General features: G+C 36.2%; 1 protein-coding gene and 1 pseudogene across 4 annotated transcripts in view; one reads left to right on the top strand and one right to left on the bottom strand.

Annotated features, from left to right (window-relative positions):
* Positions 1 to 19863, top strand: part of GTF2I (general transcription factor IIi) — a 96099-nt gene that overhangs the window by 54564 nt on the left and 21672 nt on the right. For all 4 annotated transcript variants that reach the window (XM_068524992.1, XM_068524991.1, XM_068524989.1 and 1 more), the window contains 5 exons: positions 7645 to 7755; positions 8873 to 8938; positions 12378 to 12561; positions 16173 to 16231; positions 17040 to 17111. In XM_068524992.1, coding sequence (XP_068381093.1) covers positions 7645 to 7755; positions 8873 to 8938; positions 12378 to 12561; positions 16173 to 16231; positions 17040 to 17111 — 492 coding nt within the window. The remainder of the gene's footprint in view (positions 1 to 7644; positions 7756 to 8872; positions 8939 to 12377; positions 12562 to 16172; positions 16232 to 17039; positions 17112 to 19863) is intronic.
* Positions 3038 to 3327, bottom strand: LOC137749873 (elongin-C pseudogene; annotated as a pseudogene).

Genomic DNA, 19863 nt, shown 5'->3' with positions numbered 1-19863 from the left:
CTAGCATATAATCTGTCCTTCAAAACTTTTGAAGCAGCAGCTACAAAAATATTCTAAAGAAATCTCTCTATATAGTTAAAGTTGCTTCAAATATAGTTTTTTCTTCAAAGATAATGCATGAATGCAGATGAGCCAGTTTGTCCTGAATTGTTGAAAGATTCAGCTAATTATTAACAGTATCACGCTTTATATTTAATAATTATTAAATGTGTATTGATTTTTTTTCCTTTGAAGTTATCTCACAGTATTCCTCTCTAAGTTTTTTCTCCTCAAAGTAGTTTTTTCTAAGGTAAAAATACAGCTCTGTTAACCCCCGCCCTGCTCCAGTGACCCTCTACTCAGTGGTAGATGGCACTTTATTGTGTATGAACAAATAAAATACACACATATCACATTTCCCGTAGTTTTTCCTTTCCATAACTTTACATCTTGGTACTTCATCATTATTATTATTTTTTAACTGCTACATAACCTTTCTTGGTTTGCTATCTTTGTCTTTCCTTTTTCTTTTTTTTTTTTTTTTAAATAACCTGTCTCCTACTGGTGTCCACTTGGTTATTTACGGTGTTTGGCTACTTCAAGCTATTCAAAGTGTTTGTCTTCATTGCTTCTAAATTATAAGTTGATTGGTAGCTTTTACCTAATATCAGAAATTTTCTCATACTTTGTGTATTAACATCTCAATTAATTTAATATACATATTTTATCATTAACATAATTTTACTAACCTAAAAGCAGTTTTGAATTGTTTCTAGTCAAGTAAGTAAGTAATTAACTAATTTGTCCACACCGGGCGGCATGTGGGATCTTAGTTCCCCAGCCAGGGATCGAACCCCAGCCTGTTGCACAGAGTCTTCATGGACTGCTAGCGAAGTCCACAATAATTGAATTTAATTGCTTTTTAATTTGAAACTCAACTATGAGAAGAAAATTTATAAATATTATATTTATATTATGAACACTAAGAACCTTTTCCTTCCTATAGAGATAAGAAAAATTGATGATTAAAATTATTAGCATAAAGCTTTTAAATAGGACTAATAACCACATTGATTTATCTGAAAACAAATCTTAAAACAGATAAAGATAAAGATAAACAGATAAAGATAAACAATTTGTTTATCTTTATCTGATAAAGAACAGATAAACAATTTGTTAGAATTGTTTAGAAAATAAACACTTGTTTTTAATAGTATAAGACCTTTAAAGGGATGTCAAGATAATTATGAAATAAATGACTTATAAACTTGAAACGTGTGTCAATCTTTTCAGTTTTAACTCTTTGGAGGGAGTGATAAATCCCATTTCTTTTAAACTAAGACATAGTACCAGAAGTTTGATACATCATCCAAATTTGTCAACAAGTAGAATTTTGCTATTGAGGCTGCTGCCTTATGTTCAGAAGACCAGTGAAATACCAGGTCTGTGTAACGTAATTACTTTACAGGGTAGCATTTTCTGTGGGATATATGTTTACGAACAAACTATTATATACCAACTCTAATTAAATTGCTAATTAATTGTTATCCATACATTAAGGAAGGTAAAATGTAATCTGTGATACTAACAAGGAAGTTCAAATGAGAACTCACATGCACATCTTTTTATAAGTATATTGTATTTTTTTCTGGAAAGATGATTATAAAATGCTAGAAACTAGGAAAATATCCATAGTTAGAAAATTAAATTTTGATACATTCTCATATTAGAAAAAATATATTGGCATTGAAATGGTAACTTTTTTTTTTTTTTAAATATGTGATCTGAAAAAAGACCCCTAGTGTAATATGCTTAGTGGAAAAAAAAAAAACAAACAACCCTGCCTTGCAAGAACAAGTCACCTTTAAAAGGAAAAGTGTATCTATAGAACTATGTTAGTTTTGTTTAGGAAAATACTTGTGCTTGGAAGGAAATAAGATAATCCTGCTTGCCTGGGGGTGACTTTTGTTTTCTCATATTGTATCTTTCTGCATTTCCCAAAAAGTTTATAGAAAAGAAAAAAGAAACTTTGTCATCAAGTAAGTTTGTAAGATTTGCCACAGTACTTTAACCTTGATATCTTTATTTGCAATTATGTGAAGTTATGAAGGGTTTAATTGAGATTGATGCAGACACGTTAAACTGCAGGAAATAGTCTATTGAGCTGAGATGTGCTCTTCCATTTGTGATGATCAGTTTGTTCTTGAAGACATTGGTGCGCATGTATAACTTTTGTGACTTAGGTTTGGGAAATACCCCCTTGGAGTAATATGGCTGTGCGTGCCTTAATTTCATAAACATCATGACTACATTTCTGGGTAAAATCAGACTGTTGTCAGGTCTTTGACACATGCGTGTCTTTGATAAGTACAGAGACAATCTTACCTAAGAGTTGTTTGAGGTCTGGCTGTCATGGGTGTGCTAATAATGGGAAGCGTTTTGCTTGAGAAGAGGTCTCCTTACTGTGCAGTTCACTTTCAACACGTTTTCCCCCGAACTTGAGTCATTCACATGTTTATTCTGCTGTGGCCTAATGCCCTGATTGTTTCTTAACTTAATTTGTCTTCAAATTGATTTTTTAAATTTTATTTATTTATATTTATTTATTTGGCTGTGTTGGGTCTTAGTTGTGGTGCGCGCGGGCTTATCTCTAGTTGTGGCTAGTGGGTGTTCTCTCTCTAGTTGTGGCGCGTGGGCTCTGTAGTTTGTGGCACGCTGCCTCTCTAGTTGAGGCACACGGGCTCTGTAGTTGTGGCGTGCGGGCTTAGTTGCCCTGTGGCATGTGGGATCTTAGTTCTCCGACCAAGGATTGAGCCCGAGTCCCCTGCATTGGAAGGCGGATTCTTTACCACTGGACCACCACGGAAGTCCCTTCAAATTGATTTTAAGTAGATTAAAAAGGTTAATTTTGTGTCTTAAGTAAGACTCTTTGAAATTTTAAATTTTCTTTCTTAAATAAATTGAAAACTATACATAAATATTTACACAACCGGAATGGAGTTCACAATACCACCTATATATGGACTATACTTTTTTGGTTTTTTTAAAAATAATTTATTTAACAATCTAGGAAGTTTGCAGCCATCAGCAGTTCCAGTGCAATTTCAGGTGCAGTTGGAATTCAGGAATCTCCATGGAGCTGTTAGTGTAGCAAACCTTGTAGGTAAAATACATGCATACTTTTGATAGCACATGTGAAGGGATCTCTCTAAAATTGACTTCATTAGTTTTGTTCTCAGCAAACTGACCTGGGCCACTCAACATGGCTTTTATTGTTCCTGATGTTAGCGCATGTTCTCTTTTTACAGTAAATTCGTGACCATCCGAAGAGATCAATTTTACATGCATGGCATCAGGGCCCTTATAGCCACTGTAGGTTTTCTCTTCTCCATCCACTATGTTCTTATGAAATTCTACTTTGCGTCCACAGGAACTTTAGTAGTTTCTCATCAGCCCTGCAGCAACCACTGTCACCGCACCGGGTCCCCGCGCACCACCACAGCCCTACGCCAGGGCCACTTTGGATAACACTGTTTTAGAGTTTGAATAGTTGGATTTCATCCTCTGATGGTATCCTTTTTCATGAAATTTATGCTTAGGACATTGATAAATACTTGGCTGCCGCACAAAATTAAGGACTGCACTGTTCAAATGTTCATTTAATCAGTCCACAAATACCAGGCACCTTGTGTGTGCTGGGGGTTGTACTAGGTGCTAAGGAGTGAACAAGGTAGGCAAGTCCATTGAAGAGTTTTGAACAGAGAAGTGATAAGTTCTGTCCTCCTTGTTGAAGAAACAGGGCTGCTGTAAAGACTGAGAGCAGACCATAGTGGAAGCAAAGCTATTGTAGTTATCCAGGGCAGAGAGGGAGGTGCTTTAGAACTGGATGGTGACAGTAGGGATAAGGAGTGACTGAATTCTGGGCATTTCTGAAGATAGAGCAATAATAGTCTTTGCTGTTTGTCACTGTGTAGTTATCATGCTTATCTTATAAATGTTACATGAGAGTTCATAGAATCTATGTAATTGGGTAGGTTATCATTTGAATATTTTGTATTTTCAACTTTATAGTTGCTAACAAATCACTTAGTGAACATCCAATTATTATGTAAAAATTAGACTTTTGGAGGATTTAGGACATGGGTCCATGGGTGGAAAATGCCACCTATTAATTTGAAATGTGTAGGGGTAATTAATTAAGAGAAAGAGTGCCTGGTTTATTTTGATTTGTTTCTTTTACTTTGAATAGGTGTCAGATTATTTGATAAAACATTACCAATTTGATTATGTTGAAAAGAGTATCAGAAAAAATTTTTATATGCTATTAATGCATTCATCAAGAATTAGATGAGTTTAGTAACACATTTTAGCTCTGAGGTCTGTGTTATCTATAGGCATATTTGTAAGTATGTTGCAAAAAGGAAAACAGGATTTTTCTAGATAGTAATTTGGGGTTAGGGTCTGTTACTGCCTTTTTTCAAGGGGTGGGAGGCTTGTTTTTAAGACTGAGGCATAGCTGTGACATATTCCTCACTGAATTGCAGCTTTTGCATGTTAAAATATCTTGAAATTCATTTTATAAGCTTTTAGTTTTGATGATGTAAATATTTTTCGTTTGGGCTTAAATTGGAAGTGTCCAGAGATATGTGTCTTTTTACACAGAAGTGGTTGTTTATAATGTTGAAGCACCATGATAGAAAACAGTGCTACCTGCTGGACTGATTGTTAGAGGCAGACTGGTTTCTGCTACACGGAAATAATTTGGATCCTTTGTGAAAGAGATTTTGAGGTCAAGAGTAACAGTTTTTCATACTTTTTCAAAATCAGAGTTTTTTGCTGCAAGAGTAGAAAAAAAAATAGAAGGTGTGGTTGAGTTCATAGCTCTTCTTGATCTCATTCGATGTTTCATATGAATTAAAACACTCTAAGATCCGGTAATAAATATATGAAATGGGTTAGTCTTTTAATAAAATATATGTTGTGGTATTTTATCATCACACATAATTAATTTCATCTGTTTACATTTAATAGATTGACTTCATTATTTGTCACTGGAGAGAAATGTGATAATCACTTTTTAATATTTTACAGTCTGTTAAATCATTTGTTATCTTGTTAAAAAACACTCTCCTAGATTTGTCTTTTTTTATTTATGGTCGATGAGGTACTTTCATAAAATATATTTATACTATTAAATCCTTTTGTTTTAAAATAAGTTAATCTGATTGAACAAATGAGGTCTTGGACACTAAAGAAAAGCTCTCTTGCCCTTTCCCCTTGGCCTCAATTTCAAACCGTTCGGATTACAATTGGGATGAATATAATAGAGCACTGACTTTTCATTACCATCCTAAAGCTATATTTTCTTTTTTATTTTATACTCTTTTCGGTTTTCATGTTATATAATTCAATTAGCAATAATTTTAAATGATAATCTATAGAAATATTTAGGCTGCATTGGCCTGTAAGGAAAATACTTTTGTTTTAAATGTCATTGCTTAATGTTTGTAAAGAAATATTAATACTAAGCATTTAAAATGCTTTGACAATATTCATGGGTGAAATGAGTATATTTCATTTTACCATTTGCAAATTAGCCTGAAAATACTCTCAGGCGTCTAAAAATCTATTTGGAAAATTGGAAAGGGGGGATTTTGTCAGTCTGTTTTCAGAATTGAAAGCCAGACATTAGAGAAATACCTAATACGTTTTCCAAAATGTATCTACTTGGGTGTGAATCTATTTAATAACCTATTTAAGAATCTTCTGACCATTTTTAATCCTTGTAGTAGTTTAATCGTTATGAGCCCATGTTACATAGTCAAGTTTTATTTTACTGGTAGTTTGTCTTTTTTAAATTGTTTTTTACTACAAATTTGTTTTTGTTTTTTTCTGGATTTGAACATGGGTTTCTACAGTGGAATTCAACGCGTGAAAGTTTTTGTAGTGTCGTAAGTTGTTTATACGATAACTTGTTCCTGAAATAGTATTCCCTTTCCCAGCACATAAATGGGTCCTAATATGACTTTATCTGGTATCAGTGACATTGATACCTTTTTCTCTTATTGGTTTGAATAGTCAGTCAGTAAATGATTTTAGGTAGTCAGAATATCTGTTGACATTACAGTTGGCCCACCATATCTGCAAGCTTTAACCAACTGCAGATGGAAGGTATTCAGAAAGAGTTTTTTAGAAAATTCTAAAAAGCAAAACTTGAATTTGCCATGTGCCAGACAACTATTTACATAGCACTTACATTGTCTTAGGTATTAGAAGTAATCTAGAGATGATTTAAAGTATAAGGGAGGATGTGCGTAGGTTATATGTGAATAATATGCCAATTTATATAAGCGACTTGAGCATCCATGGATTTTCGTTTCCACAGGCTTTGTCTGTAAAGGAAGAACCCAAAGTCAGTGAACAAGGGCAGCCATGTCTGTGTTCTCTGATGCTATGATAGGAATGAGATTTAAGTATTTTAGGCTTTAGTCAGATTTTCCCTTGATTAACATACAAAGTATATAAAAGTTAGCCATTGCTGTCCAAGGCATCATTGTATATTAGGCTAAATTTGAATTTCTTACTGTTTTTTGAGAGTTAACCTGCTTAGCTGAAAGAATGATACCCATAATTTCATCTCAGCTGCACTATCTAGCATGTGACATGGTTAAGTCATATAGCATTCTCTGATCTTGTTTGTTTAGCTATAAAATGAGAATGAAAATTACACTGAAAAGGGGAACTTAGTGTATCTTATGGTATCTTTTTATTACTGCTGTTGCCTTTAACCCAGTAATTATTTTCTTCTTCATCCCACATTTTTTAAAGTATAGATACCTGAAAATGGTATTTTCAATAATTTATAGATGGTGTTTGAGCAGAAATCTCAGTAGTGTGTCAGCTGATATTTTCAGGGACCAGAAGAAGATGACAGTTGATAGCTTTTCTTACTTGATCCAGTGTCCTTTATTCTAGCACCAGATGTATTGAAGTATCACGGCAGAGTTGAGTTGCAGGCATAGCCACAAAGAACTCTTACTACAAAGTCTTGGGTAGTCTGTATTCAGTGCTTAAATATATGATCGCTCATTTTCTACATACATGGGTATTGTATTGGATGAATCAACAATACCTGTTTCACAAATAATATAATCTTACTTCTTTTAGTTTCGTTTGTTAAAAGTTTTTAACATACAGTTATCCAGCCTCCTTTATGTGTGCTTGAATTTTGTATAAGCTTAAATATTTTTCCATTCAAGATATGTTTTCTTCCCGTTTTCTTATATATTTGTATAGTTGTTGGTAGCTGTCTCCATTAAAACCCTTTTCTTGGAAGACTTAAAATACACTATAATTCTAGACAACTCTCTGAGAGGAGTTAGGAGAAGGGGAAATTTATATGACTTAATTCAAATTAAGCAGACTGAAAAAAAAGAGCAAGACAAAGGAAAACGAGTGTTATTCACTTGAGCACCTCCAAAAAGAGTAGAAAAGCTGGAAATGTAACTGGGAAAAAATACGCTGAAAATGGCAATACAGAAATAACGGTTGCTGTCCCAATCATATTTAAATCCCCCCACGTCTTTCGAATGCTGAGGATTTTACAGGCAGTGGCTGTCACTCATTTAGACTGTTCCTCCAGTGATGATAGTTTTCTTTTTCAAGATGATGATTATTCTCCACCTACCAAGAGACCAAAGAGCAATGAGCCTCCCCAGCCGCCAGTCACAGAACCTGCCAATGCCGGCAAACGGAAAGTGAGGGAGTTCAACTTTGGTAAGTTCTCGATTAAATGTGGTCCTCTTTTCTTTTTTTTCCTTCCGAACTTTTTCTGTTACTGAAGAGTTACAGCATTCTTTGGGGAGGATGCCTTAAATATATTACTGCCTTATAATCTAAGCTGAGGAAAGCCATGGACAGTTTGAAGTAACCTTACAGACACTGCTTACACATGTTTGTGTATACCAAAGCATAAGACATTGTGTCTTCTGTTGTTAACTAGAATTGGTAGACTTAAGGGAATTTCCTGGCAGTCCAGTCGTTAGGACGTGATGCTTTCACTGCTGGGGACCTGGCTTCAGTCCCTGGTCAGGGAAGTAAGATCCCACAAGCCGTAATGTGGCCCAAAAAAAAATGGGTAGACTTAAAAATCAGTGTTAATGACTTAGTAATTCAGTTATTTGTCTGAGATTTAGATCACTTTTTTATTTCAGATATAATTTTTATATTAATTTTTCTTGCTTTGTGTAACTGCTGGCCTCTAATCAAACCACAGTGGTATCCTTTTGAAGGGACTAAGTAAAATATTAGTGGCAAGATGTGTTTGTGATACCTATTTTGAATAGATGGAACATTTAGCTTTATACGTTTTTTAAATAGTACTTTAGTATTTTAAGTTGTCTTAGTCATAATTACTGAATATAAATTGAAGTTATATATATAGTAAGTTTATATATATTCTTTAGCATGCTATTATAAGTTGCAACTGTATATAAAGTCTTATTTCCGTACAACTTAGACATGTTTTAGAAGGTTTCCTGCACAGTCTTGGGGACCTTTCTCTTTTTCTCCTCACTTTGTAGTGTTTAATTGACGGGTCTTTTCTGCCCTCCTGCTTTTCAGAATTTATAAGTTTAAAAAGAGGTACTCAGTATGAAGTGTTCTGAAAATAATCTTTAAACAACCCTATAATCTCTCACTGAACCAATTATAAGAACCGCAAAAAAGAGAAAGTCCTTAGGAAAACAGTAAAATTATATAGACAGGTGGATTATTAAAAATCAGGATATATTATGTAGAAAATAAGTTGTTAGATGTTGGGTCATCTTAAGAACATATTAGTGCCTCCAAACAGGGATTTATCATTGAGTTTTAACTTTCTCTCAATTTTCAGAGAAATGGAATGCTCGAATTACTGACCTGCGTAAACAAGTTGAAGAGTTGTTTGAAAGAAAGTATGGTAAGTCTAAACTCAAAAATTCCTGTAAGGTTTTGTCCGTAAGCTTTTTAACAGTGGAATTACTGTTCATCTAATGTGAGCAAGTCCCATTCTAGCAGTGTTTGTGCCTTCCTTACTTATCTGTCCCTGGAAGGGTAGTGGATAGTGTCTGTCCAAATATTAGAAATTTTCTTTCCAGATCACAACAAAGCTTTAGAAGAAGTTTCCTTTCTTTATTTGTCAATTAGTATTTCTGTTAAACTTTCAGCATGCATGTTTGGGAGTTTATTTATATATTTGTTGCAAAATCTTGAATCTTGGAGATTTAATTGAAGAGTATTTTCTTAAGCAGTAGTCTTCCTTAAACCTGATGTGTTAAATCTAGTATTCATCTAGATGCCCTTATTTCCCCTACTCTCAATAGATACCTGAGTTTGTTAGATCTCAAATTCTCTTTTCCTTTTAGTATTAACGTCCTATAGCTACCTTTATATAGTAATCAGAGAAACAAGATTTATTATCACCTGGTATCAAATGCTCACCTAGAAATAGCAAAATTTGTTTAAAAATACCTGTTTTGTTGGGTTTTTTAAATTTGGAGAGTTCTTTGCAAATGACTGGCAAAGCTGTAAAAGTGTATAATACACTGAATTTTAACTTGAAAGTCTGTAATGCTATCCTGCATTACTGAATTTCTGTAAGTGAATTTTTAATTTAATTTTATTTTTTATAAATCTATTTTATCCATTTTTACTTTTGGCTGCGTTGGGTCTTCGCCACTGCGCGCGGGCTCTCCCTAGCTGCGGCGAGCGGGGGGCCACTCCTCGCCGCGGTGCGCGGGCCCCTCACCGCGGCAGCCTCCCCTGTTGCAGAGCATGGGCTCTAGGCACGCGGGCTTCAGCAGTTGTGGTGCGTGGGCTCAGTAGTTGTGGCTCGCGGGCTGTAGAGCGCAGGCTCAGTAGTTGTGGCGCATGGTCCCAGCTGCTCCGCGGCATGTGGGCTCCTCCCGGACCAGGGCTCTAAGCCGTGTCCCCTGCATTGGCAGGCGGACTCCCAACCGCTGCACCACCAGGGAAGCCCCTCTAAGTGAAGTTTTTAAATGATAAACCACATTGGGATTATTTACTTTAAGTAACTTGAACAGTTCCCTATCACGGATTATAATACTCCTCAGTGAAGATCTAGAATTAGAGTAAACTTCATGAGGAATTCAGTAACTTTTTCTTTAATATTTTCAGTTATTTTCTTAAGGTTCTCAGTATTTTTCCCACGTTTCAGTAGTCAGAGTCTATTGCCTGTGATTTTTTTTTTTTTTTTTTAATAAATTTATTTATTTATATTTTATTTTTGGCTGCGTTGGGTCTTCGTTGCTGCGTGCGGGCTTCCTCTAGTTGCGGTGAGCGGGAGCTACTCTTCATTGCAGTGCGCAGGCTCTAGGCACGTGGGCTTCAGTAGTTGTGGCTCGTGGGCTCTGGAGCGCAGGCTCAGTAGTTGTGGCGCACGGGCTTAGTTGCTCCGCGGCATATGGGATCTTCCCGGACCAGGCCTCGAACCTGTGTCCCCTGCATTGGCAAGTGGATTCTTAACCACAGTGCCAGTAGGGAAGTCCTATTGCCTGTGATTTTAATTAGACCATTTCAAAGTAAAAACTCACAACATATTCTTTCTACATGGAAGCACTATAACGTGGTGGTTAAGATTACAGGCTATGGGGACAGGCTGTCTGGCCATGTTCTCTTAGTCTTCTCTGAGCCATTTGTGAAAGGCATGAGAACTATAGCTCTACTCTGAAGATTTGATGAGATAGATGAGATAGTGCTTGTGAAGTGCTTCCTATAATACTTGGGATGTAAGTATGTAATAAATGCCTCCTGTTTATATTTTTGTTATTGTGTTCTTAATTTAGTACTATTATGAATTAAAGTAATTTACTTATCACAGTTTTATAAATTTCTGTGTTTCTCATAAAGAGAAGCAAAGGTTATGTTTTTACTTTTCTTGTGATGGTGATATATTTATTTGATTATTTTGCATATAAGAGAATAACGTTTACCAATCACTGTGAAATTATAATAACAATATTCACATTTCATAATTTCAAAGCATCTTTAATGGTAATTGCCTTCGGGGAAGGTATTTTCATTGTTAAATGTGAATATGATTTTCAGATGTAGTATATCCACGAAGGATATTAAATCTAACTCAGAATTAATGTGTAATATGGTACACTTGAAACTTGAGTACAAAGATTAATGTTTAGCAAATAAACTTTTACATAAAATACCAGCAAAAAAGTGGACCTGTTCTGAGAGGTGATTCCTGAGGGAGCAGGGGCTGAGGGGAGTCAACCGTAGTCATTTTTGCTTTGGAACCTTTCTGGCAAGGTCAGTAGCATCTGTGCTGTTCTGTTCACTGGAAAGCAGTTTATATAACGGTGCTATATGTTAATTACATGAACTAGAAACCTTTGAAAGAAGTAGTGGTGTTTGCTATGTAGTCATGGAGAACTTGGCATTGCTTTACTTAGTATCAGAATGTTTGTGCAATTCTTAATGCTAGCTAAAAATGTGCTTGTGTTGTAGATGAACGTAAGCTGATGCTTTTTAAAACTTTTTATTATGAAATTCATACTTCCAGAGACCCTCTATTTAAATATCCATCACCCAAGTTCAACAGTGTTTAATATTTTATAATATTTTCTTTCTTGTCCTTTCCTGTCCTCTTTGTGATGCAAGAACATTTTAAAACTCTGATGTCCAAGACATCATGTCATTTCACCTCTCAAAACTCTAAATTGTAAAATGCCGAGTTGGGTGAGAGGAATGCATTGTCTTAATCTCAGTTCCATTGTCACACCTAAAAACATTACACTGTTTAATACCCAGTGATATTTAAATGTCCCCTATCGTTTAGAAAAACTGACTCTTTGTAGTTTGTTTAATAAAACTATCAAAGTCTATTCATTGTATTTGATTCTTAAGATTCCTTGTGCATTTGGCTTGTTGCAGCTGTTGTATTATTTTACTCTCGGTAAATAAATCTTAGAATTTTTACAGTTCAGAAAAATGTTCTGCTTCAGTTATTTTATTAAAAAATCCTTTTTACATGAACATTTACGTTTTTAAAATATTACTTCTCTTTCATTATATGCTGTATGTATTAGCTGAAATTAACTGGTATATTTTTCTGGGGTCATTTGTGGTTCAAATTTGAGTAGAAAGTCTGCCTATATCTACATTATTTCAAAATAATATATTATTTCATTGCAGTTTTGACTAAGTAGAGTACTGGCACCTTTGGTGTTCTTTTCCTCTTAGTTCTTTTGTACTATTTTGCTTCTGATGCAGTGATAATAAAAGTTACAAAGCAATATGTATGTATTCGATTATTATTCTTTTATACAAACTGTGCTTAATCCTTGTCATTTCATAATTTTCCCTTTCTCTTTTTACCCTTAAAGCTCAAGCTATAAAAGCCAAAGGTCCTGTGACGATCCCGTACCCTCTTTTCCAGTCCCACGTGGAAGATCTTTATGTAGAAGGACTTCCGGAAGGAATCCCTTTTAGAAGGCCATCTACTTACGGAATTCCTCGCCTTGAGAGGATATTACTTGCAAAGGAAAGGATTCGTTTTGTGATAAAGAAGTAAGACTCTTGGACTTTTGTCTTTATTCTTGATTAGTGCATCTTTTTATATTGTTGACAAATATTCACTAACCACTAGGGCTATATTTAAATTAAGTTTGAGTTATTATATGTTGTTTTATTTCTACTTTTCAATGTGTCTGTGTAAGTTATGCCAGGGTTGGCTTTTGGAGTATGAACACCTGTCCGTGCCTGACTGGCATACAACTGTTATTTTCTTTTACAATTTTTCTCTACGTATGCTAAAGAAAATATTGAAGTATCAGTGTCTTATTTTTTAGGCCTGAATTTTAAAAAGCATAGGTGGAAATAAAGTCGATTGTAAAAATAAAAATAAACAATAGAAGTAAGAATGAAAAGAAAAAAATAGCAGAATGCTATAAATTCTTTAGCACTGACGTAAGGGTTGTAGCAAGGAGCTTTAAAAAAAAACTTACGTGCAGCAGTTGGAAGTGTAAATGCTTCCATTTAAAAATGGCAGCCACATCACACATTTCCATAATTTCTACTGACTAAAATTCTATTAAGATTACAATAAAAGTTTTAAAAAACTAAGAGGGCATATATCAACATATTTCAGCAAATGTCGATATATGAAAACTTTCTATTAGATGCATGAAGCAAGTATTAGATGCATTTGTAAACAGGAACAATTGGAGAAGAGTTGTCTAGGAAATTATCAAATATTATTGCTAAACTAAAATTTTCAATGAAAGGGCTAAAAGATTGTTAGTATTATAAATTGTAAAGATGATTGTGTATATGAGACATGAGAAAGGATATGAGAAGAAAATAAAGATATATGCCTGGTCACATTTCATAAAGTTTCAGTGTCCTAAGGATAAAGGTAGAAATCATTAGGTTCCAGAGAATAAGACCATGTCATCATAAAGAATGAAAATCACACAGATATCATATACTTGATTTGAGCAGTAATGGATGTAACGCTATTAAGTCATTCTTTCCTAGTTTGAATTGGGAATGATTTGAACCTTGAATTCTGTAGCCAAACATGCATGAAAGCAAATAGAGATTGCAGCATGAAAGAGGTTGGGTAGCAGTTGGGATGCCTCTAGCACCAAGTAACAAAAATGCTTATTCAAATTGGCTTGTTACAGTAAGATTCTTATCTCACGTAGCAAGGGGGTCAGAGATAGCATGATTAAAACAGTGATACTTGGGGACTTCCCTGGCAGTCCAGTGGTTAGGACTCTGCGCTTTCACTGCAGGGGGCACAGGTTCGATCCCCCGTCAGGAACTAAGATCCTGCATGCCGCATAGTGCGGCCAAAAAAAAAAAAAGTTAGAAAAATTAGAAAATAAGTAAAACAGTGATACTTGGGGCTCTGCTTCTGCTCCTTTCCAGATTCTTTCTTCCTTCCTTGTGCTGATAGTTTCCTTAGACTAGACTAGTGAGCTGGATGCAACAGTTCCAGCACTCACAGCCAGACATGTCTACTAGGAGGGACAGTAGCTACCTGTGTTTCTCTGAGAGAAGGAAACCTTGGAATATGGCCTTACTTCTCTTTGGTTAGGATTATGTCAAGTGCTTATTCCTCAGCCAGGCACAGGCATGGGAAAGATAGCACCGTGATGGGTGTAGACCGTGTAGTACTCACCCTTCAGTGAGTGGGGGCGGGGTTCACTTCCCCTGAATTACGTGGCTTTCATGTTAAGTTCTAATAGGAATGAGTCTTTTTGAGTCACGTGCATATTATAACTGATTTAATTTTTTCCCACGTATCTTTGGGCTATAAATAGTAAAGTCAGTAACAATAGCAGAATGATAGTCATTTGCAGAAGTATTCATGTTCATTTTTCTGGCAATGCTCTGATATTGTTGAGAAAGTGGGGAAATTAACAAACACCTTGATCAAAGATTACAACCAAGCAGGCTTGCCTCTGTATTGGTATTAAACAAGGGAATGATAGGATTTAACTAAGGATAAAAAGGACCCAAGAAATACCATAGGTAATAGGTGAGCTGTCCTCCACAGAGAAACTTGTTGCTAACAGATATTTTTCTTTCAAATAAATTATAGTTTAAAGGATTTTGTCCTCCATTTTTCTATGAACAATTCAAGTGAAACTCTCCTTACACGAGACAACGTGGTAGGCAGCCATGCAGACTAGCAGCATTGGCATCACCTGGGAGCTTTCAGAGACACCACATCTGAGATCCTACCTGGATCTACTGGATCCAGCCTGCATGTGATGAGGATCCCAAGTGATTCCACTGCTCATTAAAGTTTGAGACACCCTGGTGTGGAGAACAAGCTTTGAAGTCAGAATAATAATAATGGCAATTCAGCCCGATATGTCTGTCCAGTACAGTCAAGGAATTTACATTATCACCCACACTTTTTTTAGCAGATGAGGAAACAAGGCAATGAGAAGGAAGGAAGAAAGAATGAAAGAATAAATAAGTAAATATTTCGTAGTCTCTCATGAAATTGAATGGTAAACAAAAAAGGCTTGTTATAAAACCCTGACACCAGTCCTAGTCAGGAATCAAATAACCACTCCTTCCCCCCTACATACTGATATATTAATAAGCCTGTTCTAAGAACTCTTTTGTACTGTCATTTTCTTACAGTGCTTGCGTTTTAATTTGTTCGAAGTTTTGAAATTTTTATTTGAATAACTAAGGAAAACATACAAATAATTTTATAGATTTTTGCTCATGGTTGCTGATCTTAAAGCCTATAAAACTCTATCTTTGGGTATTTAAATGTTTGTGCAAGCTCACCACAAGGTACTCATGCTGTGCAGGTTCTGTTCAAGTGCTTTCGATGTCCTTATTTATGGGAAGCCATCTCTCACATTTGGAAGGGACTTTGTAAGCCTTTCCCCGAAGGTTAATGTGGTTAGTCTTGATAAACAGAAACTATTATGTTTATTTAGAAGGGTAATGCTATACTTCAGCAAATGTTTTATTTCACAGCTCTTCCATTGACTTAACCCTATATTAGTTTCTAACATTTTCAAGATTATGGTCAATATATGGTCATGCTTCTCTGTGATCTCTGTCTCCTCCCCCTTCCCTGTTACTTCAGGATATTACAACAAAATAGAGTGAGGCGGGATACATAAGTTAGATTGTACAAATTCTGTGGGGTGTTTGTGTATTCGGAAGAATTTTTTAAAAGCATGTATACTGTCCTGCAAATGTTAGTTTTGAAATATATATGGTTTTTATAACCAGATTATAGATGTTTTTAAGTAAAGTTGTCTTGAATGTAATGTAAGATTGAAGACTCCCATTTAAAATTTTTGCAGTTTGCTTCCTTTGGTGTTATGCTTTTATGAAATACCTTTGATTTACAAAGTTTACTCTGTGTGTGTGTGTGTGTGTGTGTGTGTGTGCGCGCGCACGCGCGCGCATGCGTGTGCGTACACACACTCCGTGAAGCACATTATGAAACAATTTGCAGTTACCATTTGGTTTTATTACTCTGGAAATCTCAAGAAATTAGGATTTAGTTGTGCTCAGGAGTTCAGGCTGTCTTTTAAAAACTGGCTTTGATGACTGAATATGACATAAGTACTAGTAGTTATTACTTTTGCTGAATATTATCTGGTAAATATTTAGTAATTTTTCTCACCTTTCAGACATGAACTTTTGAATTCAACACGTGAAGACTTACAGCTTGATAAACCAGCTTCAGGAGGTAGGTCTCCAGTCTTGTGTCAAATTGTGTGTCAAATCAGAACGTGATGTACAAGGAATATTGTCCAGGATTCTCTAGAATAATAAACCCATTTTGTTCTTAATAACCCATTATAAATAAATGTAAACATCACATTTCTGGGTAAACTATAAAAGGACCATGTCTGTTCTGTGTTTGAGATGCAGAATTTTTCTGGCATAATGTATTGAACAGTTTATTATCCTAGTCTGTAGTATCCTAGTCTGTATTAGTATCAGTTGAACGATCATCCATCATTACACCCAGGAGTAGTTAAAGACTTATCTCTTAGAGTACGTAGCCATGGGCATCATCACTTGTTGGTTAGATGTGTTTTGAAGGAAATCCAATCATGATCTGTTCTCTTAGTCTCTTTTGCTCTGGAGTGGAGGGAGTAGGGTGGGGATATGAAATGGAAATTGCATCACTTAGAGTTGGTGTAATGAAAGGATTGCCAGCATTATTGTAGCCCCAAATTTATCATCACAAAAATCACCTGCTAGCTGATCTTGAGTAAAATGAATTCTATTTCCTAGCTTTAGTGGTGACACTTTTAGTGTATCTCTGTAAAATTACTGTTAATTGTGAATTTTCATTTTGTTATTGTTTCGTTAGTTCTTACACTTTTTATTCAATGTCAGCACTGTTTTAATGGACACATTCTAAAATCTTAGAAGTAATTTTAGTTAGAACAGGAAAACAATACCACCTATTTAATAATTTATTTAGTAACATTTAATAATTGATTAATGTCATCAAATTGAAGAATTTGTGTATATTACCCTTACAGTAAAAGAAGAGTGGTATGCCAGAATCACTAAGTTACGAAAGATGGTAGATCAGCTTTTCTGCAAAAAATTTGGTAAGTTTAATTTCCCCCCTAGCTAAAGTATATTACAGAATAACTTCCAGATTTTGATTTAAGAAAGTAAATACAATGGATGACTCATCTCCAGTTTTCTTTTATTGTTGCCTTTTTAACATATACTGTGGAAAGTTTTAAGTCTGTACAGAAGGGAAGAGAATAGTGTAATGGGCACCCATGTACTCTTGACTAAGTTAGTTATACTGTGTACAGGTTATTCAGCACAGGGCATTTCACAGTTTGGGAATCCTTTTGTCTTCGTACCTTTTTTTAAAAAATTTATTTTATTTATTTATTTATGGCTGTGTTGGGTCTTCGTTTCTATGTGAGGGCTTTCTCTAGTTGTGGCAAGCGGGGGCCACTCTTCATCGCGGCGCACGGGCCTCTCACTATCGCGGCCTCTCTTGTTGCGGAGCACAGGCTCCAGACGCGCAGGCTCAGTAACTGTGGCTCAGGGGCCCAGCTGCTCTGTGGCATGTGGGATCTTCCCAGACCAGGGCTCGAACCCGTGTCCCCTGCATTGGCAGGCAGACTCTCAACCACTGCGCCACCAGGGAAGCCCATCTTCGTACCTTTTAATAGTGTACCACAGTGGGATATAGGGGACCACCAGGAGCAGTCTGTCCCTGGAGGGTGGGCTGCTGGTTAGCAGTGTTTTGGTTGTCTTGTTTGTAGTGCTTGCTGTGCTTGCATCCCTAAACACTTAAAATACTCAGGTTTGGTTTATCATTGCAACACCTTTTGTTACCAGAAGTAACTCCCTTGCTTTATTGTACTTTTCAGCAGTGTTCAACATAGTTGTCTTATTTTTTTTTCTTTCTTAAAGCATTTTAAACTATTCTTACGGAAAGTTTCAAACGTTATTGACTCTTGGTTTGTTCCTGGGTTTCTTCATGTCTTATTGGCTGTCCTCTTCATTCTCTTGTCGGTGCCTCTCTTGAGTCCATTCTTTAAATTTTGGGGTGCTACTCTACAGCTCAGTCCTGAGCCCTCCACAGATAGTCCCACTCTATCTCAAAAACAGTGTATTGTCTATATTCCCGATGACTTTCACATTCAAGTTTCTAGCCCTGAAAACTCCTCTTACACCACACCTTTATATTCACCCAGCCGTTTGACAGCTCTTCAGACTTCACAGGTCCTAGATAGAGTCCTTGATTCCCTCTCCAGCATGTTCCTTTCCCAGTCCTCCCAGTGGCACCACACTCTACCTAGTCTTCCAAGCCAAACCCCCTAGCAGTCACGATTGATTTCTTCATTTCCACAAGGCCTCCTACTGACTCTACATTTAAAACACACTGCAAATCCATATCTTCCATATCTTTTTCTTCTTCACTGCTGTCACTGTAGTCAAAGTCGGTGCCCCAAAGCAGCCAGATTTTACTGCCTACCCTTCTAACATAAACCACGAAGCACACCGTATGTCATCACCCTTTAATTTTTCTTAAAGCACTAATGGCTACCGTTTTCCTTCCACTACAACGCAGTTCAAACAGCAGCCCAGATCTTGTCTCTCTTGGCTATTAGTAGAACAGTGCTTGCTGCTTGGGCAGGTACTCAAGAAATACTGAATGGACCAGTGTCATTAAAAATTACTCAGAAGGACTTCCCTGGCGGTCCAGTGGTTAAGACTGTGCCCTTCCAAAGCAGGGGGCGCGGGTTAGATCCCTGGTCAGGGAGCTAAGATCACACATGCCCCTCGGCAAACAAACAGATAAATAAAAGTGTGACTCAAAAGAATTTCTTTTAATGAAAAAATAAAAATACATGGAACAGTTTTTTAAAAATTACTGGGAAATTACTGAGCCCTGAGAAAAAAAGTCAGAGTGTAAGTTTTTCCTCATCAGTATCCTTGACCGCCCAACATGAATGTAGGACCTTAATGAAAATGTATCTCCTCGTACATCTGGTCAGAAATCAGCTAATGAACAATAAACTAGAGAATCTTCACCACTTTAAAAATCATTATATTTCCAAGACATTTAGTGAAATAAGATTATGAACCTTATTTGTCATTTGAGATGCCACCACAGTGTCGTCATAATTCATGAGTAGCTGACATAGGATAATGTGCATCTACATTAACAGGCTTAAACTTTGGCCTCACATTTAGTTCTAGAAATTCAGCCTGGGGTAAGAAACAGCCAATCCTATTAGATCATGGGTGCCTGCCAGCCAGCAAGCTGACTTTTCCCTCATGAAAGGAGAAAGCTATGGGTGAGATAGTGTACTCATAGAAAGAAAAATTAGCCTGTAGAAAATATTTTCTCATTGTATCAGAGCCAAGAAAATAGATAAGAGTTTATGTATTGTTACATGACAAACAACAAAATCCTGCTTGTGGCCTCAGGTGGGTCATTTGGGACTGGAGTTACTTTTTAGAGAGTGAGAAGCCAGCAGAATTGTTGCTTTCTTTAAGGTTACTGAAGGGGAAAGAAGAAAACATAAGACTGTCTGTCGTATCAAGCACAAGTCTTGAAGGTTGTATAGCAGCAGCAGCGTAGTCATTCAGCACCTGTGATCCCCCTGTGTGTCAGGTGCTGAGAACTCAGCAGCACAGAGGGTGGTGAATGCTTCCCCTGGGAAGCATTCGTTTATAACTTAGGGAAATATGCGTAGCAAAGCAACCAGTAAATGTGCAGTATATTAGAAGGTGTTAAGTGTTCAGGAAAAAATTAAGCAAAATGAGGGGGATAGGGAGACAGAGGGTTGGTTACTTAATATAGGGGAGACCTCGTTGATGATGTGA

Source organism: Eschrichtius robustus, chromosome 16 (assembly GCF_028021215.1).
Source record: "Eschrichtius robustus isolate mEscRob2 chromosome 16, mEscRob2.pri, whole genome shotgun sequence".
Classification (NCBI taxonomy): domain Eukaryota; kingdom Metazoa; phylum Chordata; class Mammalia; order Artiodactyla; family Eschrichtiidae; genus Eschrichtius; species Eschrichtius robustus.
The sequence above is the reverse complement of the archived record's forward strand: the minus strand, read 5'-3'. Positions and strand labels throughout refer to the sequence as shown.